This window comes from Chiloscyllium plagiosum, unplaced genomic scaffold (assembly GCF_037043375.1).
Source record: "Chiloscyllium plagiosum isolate Xiang-an unplaced genomic scaffold, Cpla_swu_hap1 HiC_scaffold_4, whole genome shotgun sequence".
Classification (NCBI taxonomy): Eukaryota; Metazoa; Chordata; class Chondrichthyes; order Orectolobiformes; family Hemiscylliidae; genus Chiloscyllium; species Chiloscyllium plagiosum.
Window position 1 is genome coordinate 109213304 of NW_028270142.1, and position 12976 is coordinate 109226279.

General features: G+C 38.2%; 1 protein-coding gene across 13 annotated transcripts in view; it reads right to left on the minus strand.

The window, feature by feature from the left end:
- Positions 1-12976, minus strand: part of LOC122548961 (uncharacterized) — a 428093-nt gene that overhangs the window by 159085 nt on the left and 256032 nt on the right. For 11 of the 13 annotated variants that reach the window (XM_087986578.1, XM_087986574.1, XM_087986577.1 and 8 more), the window contains 2 exons: positions 6152-6283; positions 1230-1337 (listed from right to left, as the gene is read on the minus strand). In XM_087986578.1, coding sequence (XP_087842704.1) covers positions 1230-1337; positions 6152-6283 — 240 coding nt within the window. The remainder of the gene's footprint in view (positions 1-1229; positions 1338-6151; positions 6284-12976) is intronic. The other 2 variants (XM_087986579.1, XM_087986575.1) reach the window with 1 other exon arrangement.

Sequence of the window (12976 nt, forward strand, 5' to 3'; positions counted from 1 at the left end):
TAACAGAAAACAGTGACTCAGTGGTTAGTACTGCTGCCTCAGTGCCAGGGACCCAGCTTCGATTCCAGCCTCCGGTGACTGTCTGTGTGGAGTTTGCACATTTTCCTTGCGTGCACGTGGGTTTCACCTGGTTGCTCCGGTTTCCTCCAACAATCCAAAGTGCAGGTTAGGTGAACTGGCCAAGCTAAATTGCCCATAATGGCAAGTGATGTGTGGGTTAGGTGTATTAGTCAGGGGTAACGTACAATAATGTATTAGGGGAATGGGTCTGGGTTGGTTACTCTTCGGAGGGCTGGTGTGGACTTGTTGGGCAAAAGGGCCTGTTTCCACTCTGAAGACATTCTACAATTCTATGAAAAATCACTAAGACAAATGTATTTTTCTGATCTTTTGACATTAATTGGTCTTTAAAAATTGTTGGAGCCAGAGCTGCTGCCAGAAGTGACTGAAAGGGACTTTTTGTTTTAGATAGTTAATTTTGAAATCACATCTTAAGTATAAATCCTGCAAGGAAATTGAATTATTGCTGCAAATGCTAGCATTCAGATCTAGCCTTATAAATCATGTATCAAATATGACAGAGAAGTGTTACAAATCGTAGAGTAGTGATTAGATGGTGTCAAGCTTGTTTTTCAAAAAGTCTCAAAGAATGAGAAAGGAAAGCACAGAAAGAAGAATGGACCACAGCAACATTCTCAAAACAAAACATACACAAAGTCACAATATGAGCAAGAAAAGGGTTGGAGGCTAGAAATGAGTGAAACACATTATAGACAGACTCTTCCCTGCATGTTGCCGAGATATGCAAGACAGTTGTTAGGTAAGAAAATACTCCAAGATATGGCAGCAGTTCAAAAGTTGGAACAGGCTTGGTTTTAAAGAGTACTCAAAGTTCTTAACAAGACGACTTCTAGATTGAAGGATAGAACAGAATTGTTTGTAAGACACAGCCTCAAGAATAAAGAAGAATATAGAAGCTTTAATTAAGGCAAGGCAAGATTGATGAGGCTAAGAATAATAAAAATAGAGAAACAACATTGAAGGAAAGCCTTCAAAACTAAGAGGTGGCAGCTGTTTGTTTAACTAGCGTTGAGAAAGTAAGAAACTGAATTTTTCAAGAACTTAGTAAAGGTCATTTCGGCAAATATCCAAGAACTTTGGGTATCATCAAGTTCTGTGTTGTAGCAAGTCAAATAAATAAAGTTTACTCAATTTTCACCACTGTATACCTGTGGCTTGCCACGTGGAATCAAGCATTTGTTCTCGTGGATGAGCCATCTCTTCAGAAGAAACTAGGGAGCATTCGGAGGTTCTCTTTTCTTCAGATGACAGTTCTTCTGCAGGTTGTTGAAGGGGGACATTTTACTTCATTAAAATCTAGACAACTCCATGATCATCATACAAAAATATATAATTCACATGAATGAGCAGTTGAATGTGCACTGCACTTTGACATCAAAATAGAAGCTGCTTTCTTTGGATAGTCCTGGGTGGAGGATTTATTTTTTCTACATTAACGAGTGACTAATTTTCAAGACTATTCCATAGATGTAACAACACTTTGCCTCTATATCCCTGTCTCAAGGTCACAAAAGTACTTACACGTTTAAGTTTTTTTTAAAACAGCATGGTGTAATACTGAGCAAAGATCAGGAAACTTAATTTCTACTTTGCACGAAGTTTTGAGGCCTCAGCCATGAACGTGGAAAGAGCATGGAAAAGTTGAGAATGAAAAGACTTCATAATCCATTTAACCGACTCAGAAACTAATATCAGTTGCTCCTTCAATTATATATTCTCTCTTAGCCAATATTACACCATGTATATTGTGGGCGGCACGGTGGCACAGTGGTTAGCACTGTTGCCTCACAGCGCCAGAGACCCGGGTTCAATTCCCGACTCAGGCGACTGACTGTGTTGAGTTTGCACGTTCTCCCCGTGTCTGCGTGGGTTTCCTCCGGGTGCTCCGGTTTCCTCCCACAGTCCAAAGATGTGCAGGGTCAGGTGAATTGGCCATACTAAATTGCCCATAGTGTTAGGTTAAAGGGGTAAATGTAGGGGTATGGGTGGGTTGCGCTTCGGCGGGTCAGTGTGGACTTGTTGGGCCTAATCTAATCTAATCTAATCTCCATAAACACCTACCTTTACAACTGGATGAAAGCTTTTGCTTGGAAAAGAGTATGACAAAATCAACCAGTTTCCACTCTTGATCATTTTCACATACTTCTTTTTAAAGGCTGTTCTCTTTTTACCTACATAGTACCACTATATGGTGTGCCTCTCCTTCGAGGGATCTCCCTTCTCAGCTTGTTAACATATGTCGGTACTGAGAATCATAGAATTACAGAGTTCAGAGGAAGTGTCACATTAAACTCAAAACATCAACTGCTTCTTTCTGTGGCAATGCTGTACAGTTTCAGTACTTCCTGCTTTTATTTTGGATTTCCAACATCCACAGCACTTGACTTTGGAGTATTTACCAGTATTCATCAGTTCCCATCTATGCTGCCACTATATGGCAAACAAAGAACAAGTAGTAGCCACTTAGTCCTTTGAGCCTGCTCTACTATTCAATAACATCTTGGCCAATCTGATTTTAACCTCAAATCCACATGCCTGCATATCACCAATAATCTTTCATACCCTTGACAATCAAGAATCTAGCCACCTTCAATTTAAAAATATTTAAAAGGTTCTCCATTCATTGCCTTTTAAGGAAGAGAATTCCAGACACTCAACCCTCAAAAATAAATTGCTCATTTATGTCTTAAATAGGCAGCCTCTTAACTTTAAAACCATGACCCCTAATTCTAGATTCTCTCAAGTAACCATTCTTTCCAACTCCATGCTAGTTAAGTTCCCTCAGGGCTTTATAAGTTTTAGTTAAGTCACTGCTGACTATTGAACTCCAGAGAATACAGACTTAGTCTGTCTAGCCTTTCCTCATAGGGTAAGCCATTCATTCCAGGTATCACCCCAGTAAGTTTTCTCTGAACTGCTTCCAAGATATTAACAGCTGTCCGTAAGTATGACGACAAGCACTGTACACCAGCTGCTGTCTCATCAGTGCCCTGTATACCTGAAGTATAACTTTCCTACTCTAGCATTCAATTCCCCTGCAATAAAACATAACCATCTATTACCTTTCCAGATTATTGCTGTCCATGTATACTAATGTATACCTTACAGTATACCTTTTATTCTAATGGCCTAACATATCTATTAGGTTGACTGACAAAGGCTTTTGACGTGTACACATCAACCACATTACCCACACCAACTCTGTGGTATCAAATCAAAAAACAAAATATTTTAAACACAATCTGCAGTGAACACCATCTACAAAATGAACTGTATAAATTCCAAGTTCCTTAGGCAGCATCTTCCAAACCCACAACTGCTTCCATCTAGAAGAACAAGACTAGTAAACACACGGGATCACCACCAGGTGCAAGTTCCCCATCAAACTATTCACCATCAAGACTGGGAAATATATCAACATGCTGTCACTATCATTGGGTCAAAAACCTGAAAACATCTTTCCTATCAATATCATGGGTCCACCTACGTACGATGGACAGCAGTGGTTAATGAAGGCAGTTATACTTCAGTGATGGACACAAATTCTGGCCCATCCAGCAATGCCCACATCCAATAATTGAATAAAAGGAAAAACCACCTTTAACAAATCCATGTTACTTTCTTAATTCTCATTTGACCAAACGACTGTTAATTTTGACTCATTATTATTTCTAAAAGATTTGTCATCATGGAGATTAAATTAATTAGCCTATAGTTACTGGGTTTATCTTTTTCCAGTCCTCTCACACCACCCCTATACTGAAAGGGCATGGGAAAATTAAAGCCAGTAGGGCCACAATTTTCACTCTTACCTTCCTCAGCTTTCTAATATGCATCCAATTCAGTCTTGATAACATTTAAGTTTAGTCAGCTTTTCTATTTTTCTTTTCTTACTGCACAGGATGCAGACATAGCTGGCAAAGACAGTGTGTATTCCTGTTGCTGATGTCCTCGAATGGAGTGGCTTGATAAGCCATTTAAGGGGAAAGATACAAGTCAACCACATTTCTGAGGGTCTAGAAACACATTTGGCCAGATCAGGCAAGGATGGCAGATTTCCTTCTCTGAAGGACATCAGTGAACTAGATTGTTTTAATGACAATTGACAATGGTGAATATTGGTTGGAGTATGAGATGCACTCTGGACTATGTTCGTTGTTTTTTTTCTCTCCTGTACAGACTTCCAAGGTCCACACATAACAACCTCTGAAACCAGAAGTCAATGCTGGGAGCGAGTACATTGTTCAGCGGATGCCTAATGCTGTCTTGTGATCAGCTCTTTCTTTTTTAGCTGCACACAGCTAAGATGCAAGGTGACATCTCCTGAAATGTGATAACCACAAAACACTCAGCCATGCACTCCAGTTGCTGTTTAAGTTCCAAACTCTTGAGCTCAGGCTGTTCTAGCTGCTCTCGCTCCCTGTTTATCCAAGAAGCTTCGTGGAACTTCTCAAAAATGCCTTCTGTTTGATAAGAAGTAAAATGGGCCAAAAACTATGAAAGGCTATTTGACAAGAATTGAAGATTCACGTTCTTTTTACAATATTTAGACATACTGCCACAGCTTAGGGGTAAAATCATAGAATAGATGATCCCTAGCTAAAAGGTTCTGAAGTTTTTGCATTTCTACAGCCACCTTAGGCTGAGGAGGTGAAAGCAAATCCCCTTTGGTCTGTTTAGTTCAATTGCACACGGAAAAACCCATCCACAACCATAAGTTAAATTTGAATTCAACATTGCACTGGGGACTTTTATGTATGTCAATACAATGTTCTGAAACATAATGGTCTGTTAGAAAGAAAACAGAACATTCCTCCAACATGCAACTTCTACATATTCTCTCCTTTAGGAAAACAAAACTCTACAATTGGTATCACAATCATTTTTAATAATGATCTACATATACCAGTGAAAATAGCCCAAGTTGTTTTTAACATTATGAAATATGATAACTGGAACCTTACTTATAATAAAGCAATTTGTAGAATCCTAAAAAATGTGACAGCACAGAAACAAGCGCCTGATACATCAAGAGAGAATGTTGCAGCTATCCTTCATTGCCCAGATTAGCATTTCCTACTTGTACCCATACCCTATAATACTCAACCTAGATTAATCCCATTCTTCTCATTCACCACTTCTTTTAATGTTTGAGAAATAATCAAGTTCCATCAAAAAACCCTTGCTTCAACAGCGATTTGTGACAGATAATTATAGTTTAACCAATTTCTACTTGAAGTATTTTTTCTAACTTCACTTTTTAGTATTGGCGATTAATTTAAAATGATATGTTCTCACTAGTTTCTTACCAATGAAAGGAAACAACCTACAGCAATATTTTAATAAGGTTCAAAACATTCAGCATCATTTCAAGATGTCCTTACTCTCCAGAACTCTGGTTTCTCAACTCTCTCCTTGCAAATGTAACCCTTCTTTCCTGGTAATGTCCCAGTCAATACATCCCACTTTCACATCCTTCGTGGCTGTCAACTGGAACACAGCAGTATAACTCTCTCATCTCAATCAAAAGGTGTCATACACGTTCCACTCCAAAGATTTGAGAATATAATGTTAGCTAACACTCTAATACAGTACTGACAGAGTGCAATGGCCTATTGTCTAAGGAACCAGATTTGAAATGAGACATTAAATAAGGCCTCTCCAGTGATTAGAAAAGATTGCAACTAACATCATTAAAATAGACTAACCTAGCACTTCAACATTGCTGTACATGGGACCTGGCTACACTTCAAAAGATATTTAAATTCTAGAATCTGCTTTATAATAGGGTATTCAAAGCTCAATAATATGACTGAATTAATGTACAACATTACTGCTTGTTTTTTGCATTTTCTGCCTTCAACATACAAAATTTTATTTGTTTCTCCAACAACTGTTTCTACTATTATCTTTCATGACTTGATGCAATACTGCACAATTTTCAATACATTTTCAATATATTATTGATGAAAACCTTCTACTTAGAAACTACCAAACAAAATTTTGCGATTGGGGTATGATAAGTAGTAAACATAAAACCAAGGGCATATAAGATAGTTTTCAGTCCTACCTGTAACTTTGACCAGAGAGTTCAGGTGTTGAAGTGTTGGACAAGACATTGTTGTACCTTTCATCTCATGTTCAGGAGGTAAGACTGTTTCCAAGTTGAACAGCTCCTTGGTATCAGGTCTTTCCAAAATACCTACAGAAAACAGCATACATTGTTAGAAGATTCAGCTTGGCTAAACTGGAAACCCTCTTTCTTCAGAGGTAGATGATCAGGAAGTGACCTACATCTTGATCACCACAAGTGTAGAAGGGAGGCAGCATTGTTCTCAGATGAGAGGTTATCAACTCGACTTACTTTAATAGGTTTGATCGCAATGAGTGTGTCCCTGGCATTAACTTGATGACTAAGGACTAAGGTTCTACTGCATAATATCAACCAAAGAAAAACAAAACAGACTAGTGTGGCTAATCATCTCACTCTGTTGATGGTATATTCCTGGATATAAAACATGATTGCACAATGACAAAGGCTTTTGGAGTACTTTAAGCTGTTTAAATGGATTTTCTTTGAATCTAGTATAATGTCATGGTTCCTTCCAAGCATGAAAAGGAAAATGTCAACGTGTGTTGATAAGTTTGACCTACAGTTCATTAAGATTGACAGCTGACAGTTTCACAATAATGGAGTGAAAGAGAGACAGCATAAGAGTGAGATAGATAGAAAAGACTGAGGCAGGTAAGAGGAGGATAGAAGGGAGGGGGAGGGGAAGGGGAGGGAGAGCGAGAGAGTATGAGAGCAAGAATTTGATTATGTAAGATGCCTTTTATGTTCCCAGGACATCCTAAAAGACATACAGTATCAATAGTATATAACGAGATGCAACAATGTCACAAAGGCTGGGGCCATCTGCTCAGCTGCTGCACCTTTTCTTTACCTTTGTGTACCAAGCCATCTTCCATCCAAAGCTTTTCCACCAATGCATCAGAGGTTGCATATTTTGTTATTTTCTCTATCATTTACAAACTAATCTCCTGCTCCTTCTACCCATTTTCCACTAAACTGCTGGTAACCTCACTTCCCTTTCTGGTCCCCTTGCTAGCTGACATTGTAAACTAATCAAGTATTGTTCTGCACTCCATTCAAATCTGCCATTACTTACATCAAAATTGGCAATTCAGCTTCTGTGAATTACTGCCCTGACTCCTGCCACCTCACAAATCTATGCCTGCACTTCTCCAATCAAGCTTCCATCGTTGCACAAACAAAACATCCTCAAAGTCTCAAATAACATCTTCTGTGACAGTGATCATGATTAAGCAAGTCATTTTCTTCTTTCATGACTGCTCTAGCATTTAACAACCAATCATATATGCCTCTTCCAATGCTACCCAACAGGCTGGCAAGGTCTTACCTGGTTCCATGATTACCTATCTATCCATAACTCAAGGATCTCCTATAATGATTTCCCTTCCCCATTCCATTTAATTACTTCCAGCATGATCTAAGAATTAACACCGAGTATTCACCTTTCCCTCACATTCACATTGTCCCTCACGGACATAATCCGTAGATGTGATTTCAGGCTCATTGTGTATGTTGATACACCCAGCTCCACCTCACTATCACTTCCCTACCTTTCCAGCATCTGCTTATTGTTATATTACTTATCTGTTAATTTACGTTGGATGAGCTGGAATTTTGATATCCTAAGCATCTTTCTGACCTCAAACATTCTGTGACATCATTATCACTTTGAAAAGGTTATTTTGTCCTGACTTTTGTTTTTGGACAAAGGTTGAAAAGGCAGAGGAGCTAAATTTATTATGGAAGACAGTTTAAGTAAACAACTCAGGAGTGCTTTAGGTTTTTTCCTATTACATTGTAACAATGGAACTAGTTTGAATGGGAGTGGCCAGTTCTAACAGACAGGATTTTCAGTTTCTTTTAGGTTTAGCAGTCAGAGGCTGTTTGGGGTCTCAGAAGAGTGAAGCTTCAGTGAATGATTCCTAGCTGCTATTTTCTCTGAGATCTCTCTTGATATTGCTTCCTCCTGGATTGGAAAACTGCATAGACCAATGCAAAGAAGGAAACATGATTGCCAACTTAAAACTCTAACTTAAACCCTACTGTTCTATGTCACAGTCTTAAATGATATTGAATTAAGCTGGTTCTCAGATGGTTGCCCTTGGACTGGATCCTGTGATTTTAATTTCAATACTCTTTAGCAGTCTTGCTTCCAAAAAAAGTTTTAAAACCCTCACAGTATGATCTATAAACATTTTCCCATGAATCTGGTTTCAGGTCCATTTGCCTACTTTCAACTGCAGTTGCTTGTGTTATTAAAGTTGCTTCACTAATGTCCATTTCCTCAGATTGGAAGAGAAATTTGATTGCTAATCAATATCTGTGCTAAATAATAGCACTTCACTGAAACACCTATTGTTTTGAATCACATCACATTGAAAATCTATTTTCAGGTGCCAATTTCTAACTATTCTGAGTTCAGCATGCCCATTGTGTCTGAAGTAATGGCTCTGAGCTTTCTGACCATTTTATTAAATTCAAATCTATCAGATCTTTTTACTCCCTGAATATCAGTGAAACATAGTGTGAAGATTTTGAATCTCAGTTGCTTTAGATTTCAGTTCAAAGTTTGATGATTCTGAATGAAAGTTAATTTTCTACAGTTCAGATCCAATGCATTTTTATCCATTTCTGTCTGAATGTAGCCCTTGCTCCTCTATCAGTTGCCAGAGATTTTTTTACTTCAAAGTCATATCATGCACTGTCGAAAATATTAACACTTCCTGCCTATAGTTTCACAGATTAGATTCTAAAGGAGAATTTGTAGGAAGGGGCTCATCAATCATTTTGCATTACTTTGGTACAAAGACTGTCTAAATATGCTTAATTTCCCCTTTCCTGGGCAACATTTTTCTTTTCAGACGTCAAAATGAGCAAGTTTTCAAAATTAGCAGAATGAGATGGTTAAAGGATATCCAATGATATTACATTCATTTACATCCACAGAATTTACTGGTATTTCCTTCTTCTTCAAGGCATTGGACAAAATTACTACTTGCCGAGCATTGCAACTAAAATTTTAAACTCAATATGAATTTGCTATCAGACATTTAACTGTCATTTCATATTCTTAATAGAACAGACTCTTGCTATCATTTATGATAAGATTCTGCATTCCACATTCCTTGACAAGGGCTTCAGATTCAGTATTTGTACCTCTTCCTTCAAACAAAAAAAGTGATAACTTTATCACTGATTTCCTCTGAATTGACTAACAATTCCACTGCATCAAATTTTCTATCCAGAGACATTACTGAATTTTGTACTAGTTTCTTCAGACAGAAGAAATGAATAGCTTTTGGAAAATGGGTTGTCTTATCCATAATTTTAATAATATACTGATATCCTGATTTAATTCTGGGTAATAGTTATACACAATCTACTAGCATTCAACAAAATAGTTCTTTAAAAATTGACATGCGTATTATCTGAAATTCTGTAGAAGAGTCAATAACGGACTAGAAACATTAATTCTGTATCTCTTTTCACAGATATGCTTATCCAGCATTCTCTGTTTGTTTCAGATTTCAAGTATCTGAAGTATACTGGTGGGCATATCTGGTGGGCGGCACGGTGGCACAGTGGTTAGCACTGCTGCCTCAAAGCGCCGGAGACCCGGGTTCAATTCCCGCCTCAGGCGACTGACTGTGTAGAGTTTGCACGTTCTCCCCATGTCTGCGTGGGTTTCCTCCGGGTGCTCCGGTTTCCTCCCACAGTCCAAAGATGTGCAGGTCAGGTGAATTGGCCATGCTAAATTGCCCGTAGGGTTAAGTAAGGGGTAAACGTAGGGGTATGGGTGAGTTACGCTTCGGCGGGTCAGTGTGGACTTGTTGGGCCGAAGGGCCTGTTTCCACACTGTAATCTAATCTAAAAAAATCTATTCTACTTTTGCATGGGTTTAAATAGAGCAAGTTTAATTTGTGCAGAAGTTTCCCTGATATATATAACATGATTTACAATACAGTGCTTTGTCCTTATGGAAGTCTTGGCCAGTTAAAATGCATGTTGATCATTGGTTTTCCTTAATCCTACGTGCCCTGACTTAACAATTGGGTGCGCTATTTGCAATATCTTCTTACGCTATCTGGGCTGTACCACGTTCCAATGAATCACCATCTGTGCTTTGTCTGCAGAACTGACAGGGTGTCTCTATTTCCTCATCTGAACTCCATTTTCAATGTAATAACCACTCCTGAACTGCTTCAGCATCAGTGTGAGCTGTGCAAACTTATTAAACTCCAGATCTGCTCTCTGAGCCTTAATTAGCAAATACTTCCTTTGAATGATCCCTTCATGTTAAGTTTCAGCTACTAATATTGAAAGTGGCTTTGGGTAATCAAACACATGGTTGAAAGTCTGGTGTGGTAGAAGTAGGTTCCAGTTTGAGTGTCACTGGCACAGTACTGGGGAAAGTAGGATCTGTACTGTTGGGATGATCTACCCCAAACCACAGATTTCTATTGCTGCAAATCCTTGGAAAGCAGAGATGTTATAAACTAAATATTGGGGGTATGGGCCCAAATTTGAGAAGTTGTGATGGTTTGAAGAGTGAGGAAATGGCAGAAGATGAAATTAATGTGGGAAACAAAAAGCAGAAAATGACAAGAGGAGACAAAGAGCAAATCAACAGACAAGTGAGGGTGACCATATAGAGGTTTATAAAATCATGAGGGGCATGGATAGGATAAACAGACAAGGTATTTTCCCTGGGGTGGGGGAATCCAGAGCGAGAGGGCATAGGTTTAGGTAAGAGGGGAAAAATTTAAAAGGGACCTAAGAGGCAACTTTTACACGCAGAGGGTGGTGCATATATGAAATGAGCTGCCAGAGGGAGTAGTGGAGACTGGTATAATTACAAAGGCATCTGGGTATATGAATAGGAAGGGTTCAGAGTGATATGGGCCAAATGCTGACAAATAGGACTAGATTAGCTTTGGATAGCTGGTTGGTGTGGACAAGTTGGATCGAAGGATCTGTTTCCGTGCTGTACATTTCTATGACTCTAAACCTAGAAATTACAAAAATAATAAAAGAAAAAATAGCACTATTTGAATGCATATAGCATTTGAAACAAAATAGATGAATTTATGGTTCAAGTTGAGATAAATAAATATGATCTATTGGCCACTAAGACATGGCTGTAGGAAGAACTAGACAAAGTTGAAAATCACACAACACCAGGTTATAGTCCAACAGGTTTATTTGGAAGCATTAGCTTTCGAAGCACTGCCCCTTCATCAGATGGTTGTGATGTAGGACCACAAGACACAGACTTTATAGCAAAAGGATTACAGTGTCATGGAGCTGTAATGATATATTAAATAAATTCAGATAAAGTCTTTCATCTTTTAGAATGAGATATACTAGTTTCGGTTCTTAAATAGATTGAGACTTAAATACTGAAGGGTGAGACACAGTTCGGAAAGACAGGAGGCTAGGGAAGAATGGAAGAGTGGCTTTGTTAAAGATGATATTAACATTCAAAAGGAGACATAATCTAAATTCAGGAAACCAGGATACAGAAGCAGTCAGCATAGAGATGAAGTCGAATCACGCCAAAAAGTATTTTGCGGGAGCTGTGGACAAGCATCTTAACAGTACCCACATGGGTAGGACAGGATATCAAAAGGGTGAAATCATGAGAGCTTGTCAAAAAGGTACAGTAATCATCATGTGGATTTTAACCTACACTGGAAAAATCGGATGGGAGAAAGTAGTCTAGATGAGGAATTCATTGAATTTTTTTGCAACAATTTCTTAGACCAGCATGCTATGGCACCAACTGACCAGGTTTTGACCAAAGAGATAGGATCATTTACTGACCTCATAGTGAAAGTGCCCCTGGGCAGCAGTTACCATATTATGATTGAATTCTGTATACAGTTTGAGGGAGAGATGTGTGGGTTCTAGACTAGTATTGTGAATATAAACAAATGCAATTATGAGGTCAGGAAAGCAGAGCTAGTGAAGATAAACCACCTTATTTTAAAGAATAGGCAAATAGAGGTGCATGGCAAACATCCAAGGGAATATTTCAGAGTGTGCAGAGTAGCTACACACAAGAAAGAAAAAAAATTAAGGAATGGTCCATATTTCTATGGTTAACTAAAAAAGTCTGAGGCAATATCAACCTCAAAAATTGGACAGGGTATTACAAAAATGCGAAGAATTATTAATCAATGGTGGGGGGTGGGGTAGAATTAGAGTACAAAAGAAAGAAAGTTAGCCAAAAATATACAAAGACAGGAAACTTTTCTTTTAACTATTTTTTTTTAAATCTAAAGGAAATGTTGGTCCTGCCGAAAAGGAGTCTTGGGAATCAGTAATGGAAGATTAAGAGATGGCAGATGAATTGAATAGAGATTTGCATCAGTTTTCACTAGAGAAGATAAAAGTAACATCCTAGAAATGTTGTAAATCAGGAAGTGACAAGTCCCAATGTCACGCTAGATTTCATCCTAGGGTCTTAAAAGTAGTAATTATGGAGATGGTTGGTGCATTTGTTTTAAGAAGATTCAGCAATCATTCTTTTAAATTGGAAAATATCTAATGTAAATCCCTTTATTCATCAAAGGGAGCAAGCCGAAAACAGGAATCTACAGGTCACTTGGATTGATATTTGTCATAGGAAAAATGTCAGAAGCTGTTACTAACAATGTTATTACAGGACAGTTGGATAAGCCAATATGGTTTTATCAAAGGGATATCACGTTTAAATAACTTATTGGAGTTCTTTAAAGAAGTGCTATGGATATAGGAGAACCAGTAGATGCACTATAATTTGATTTTAGAAGGCTTTTG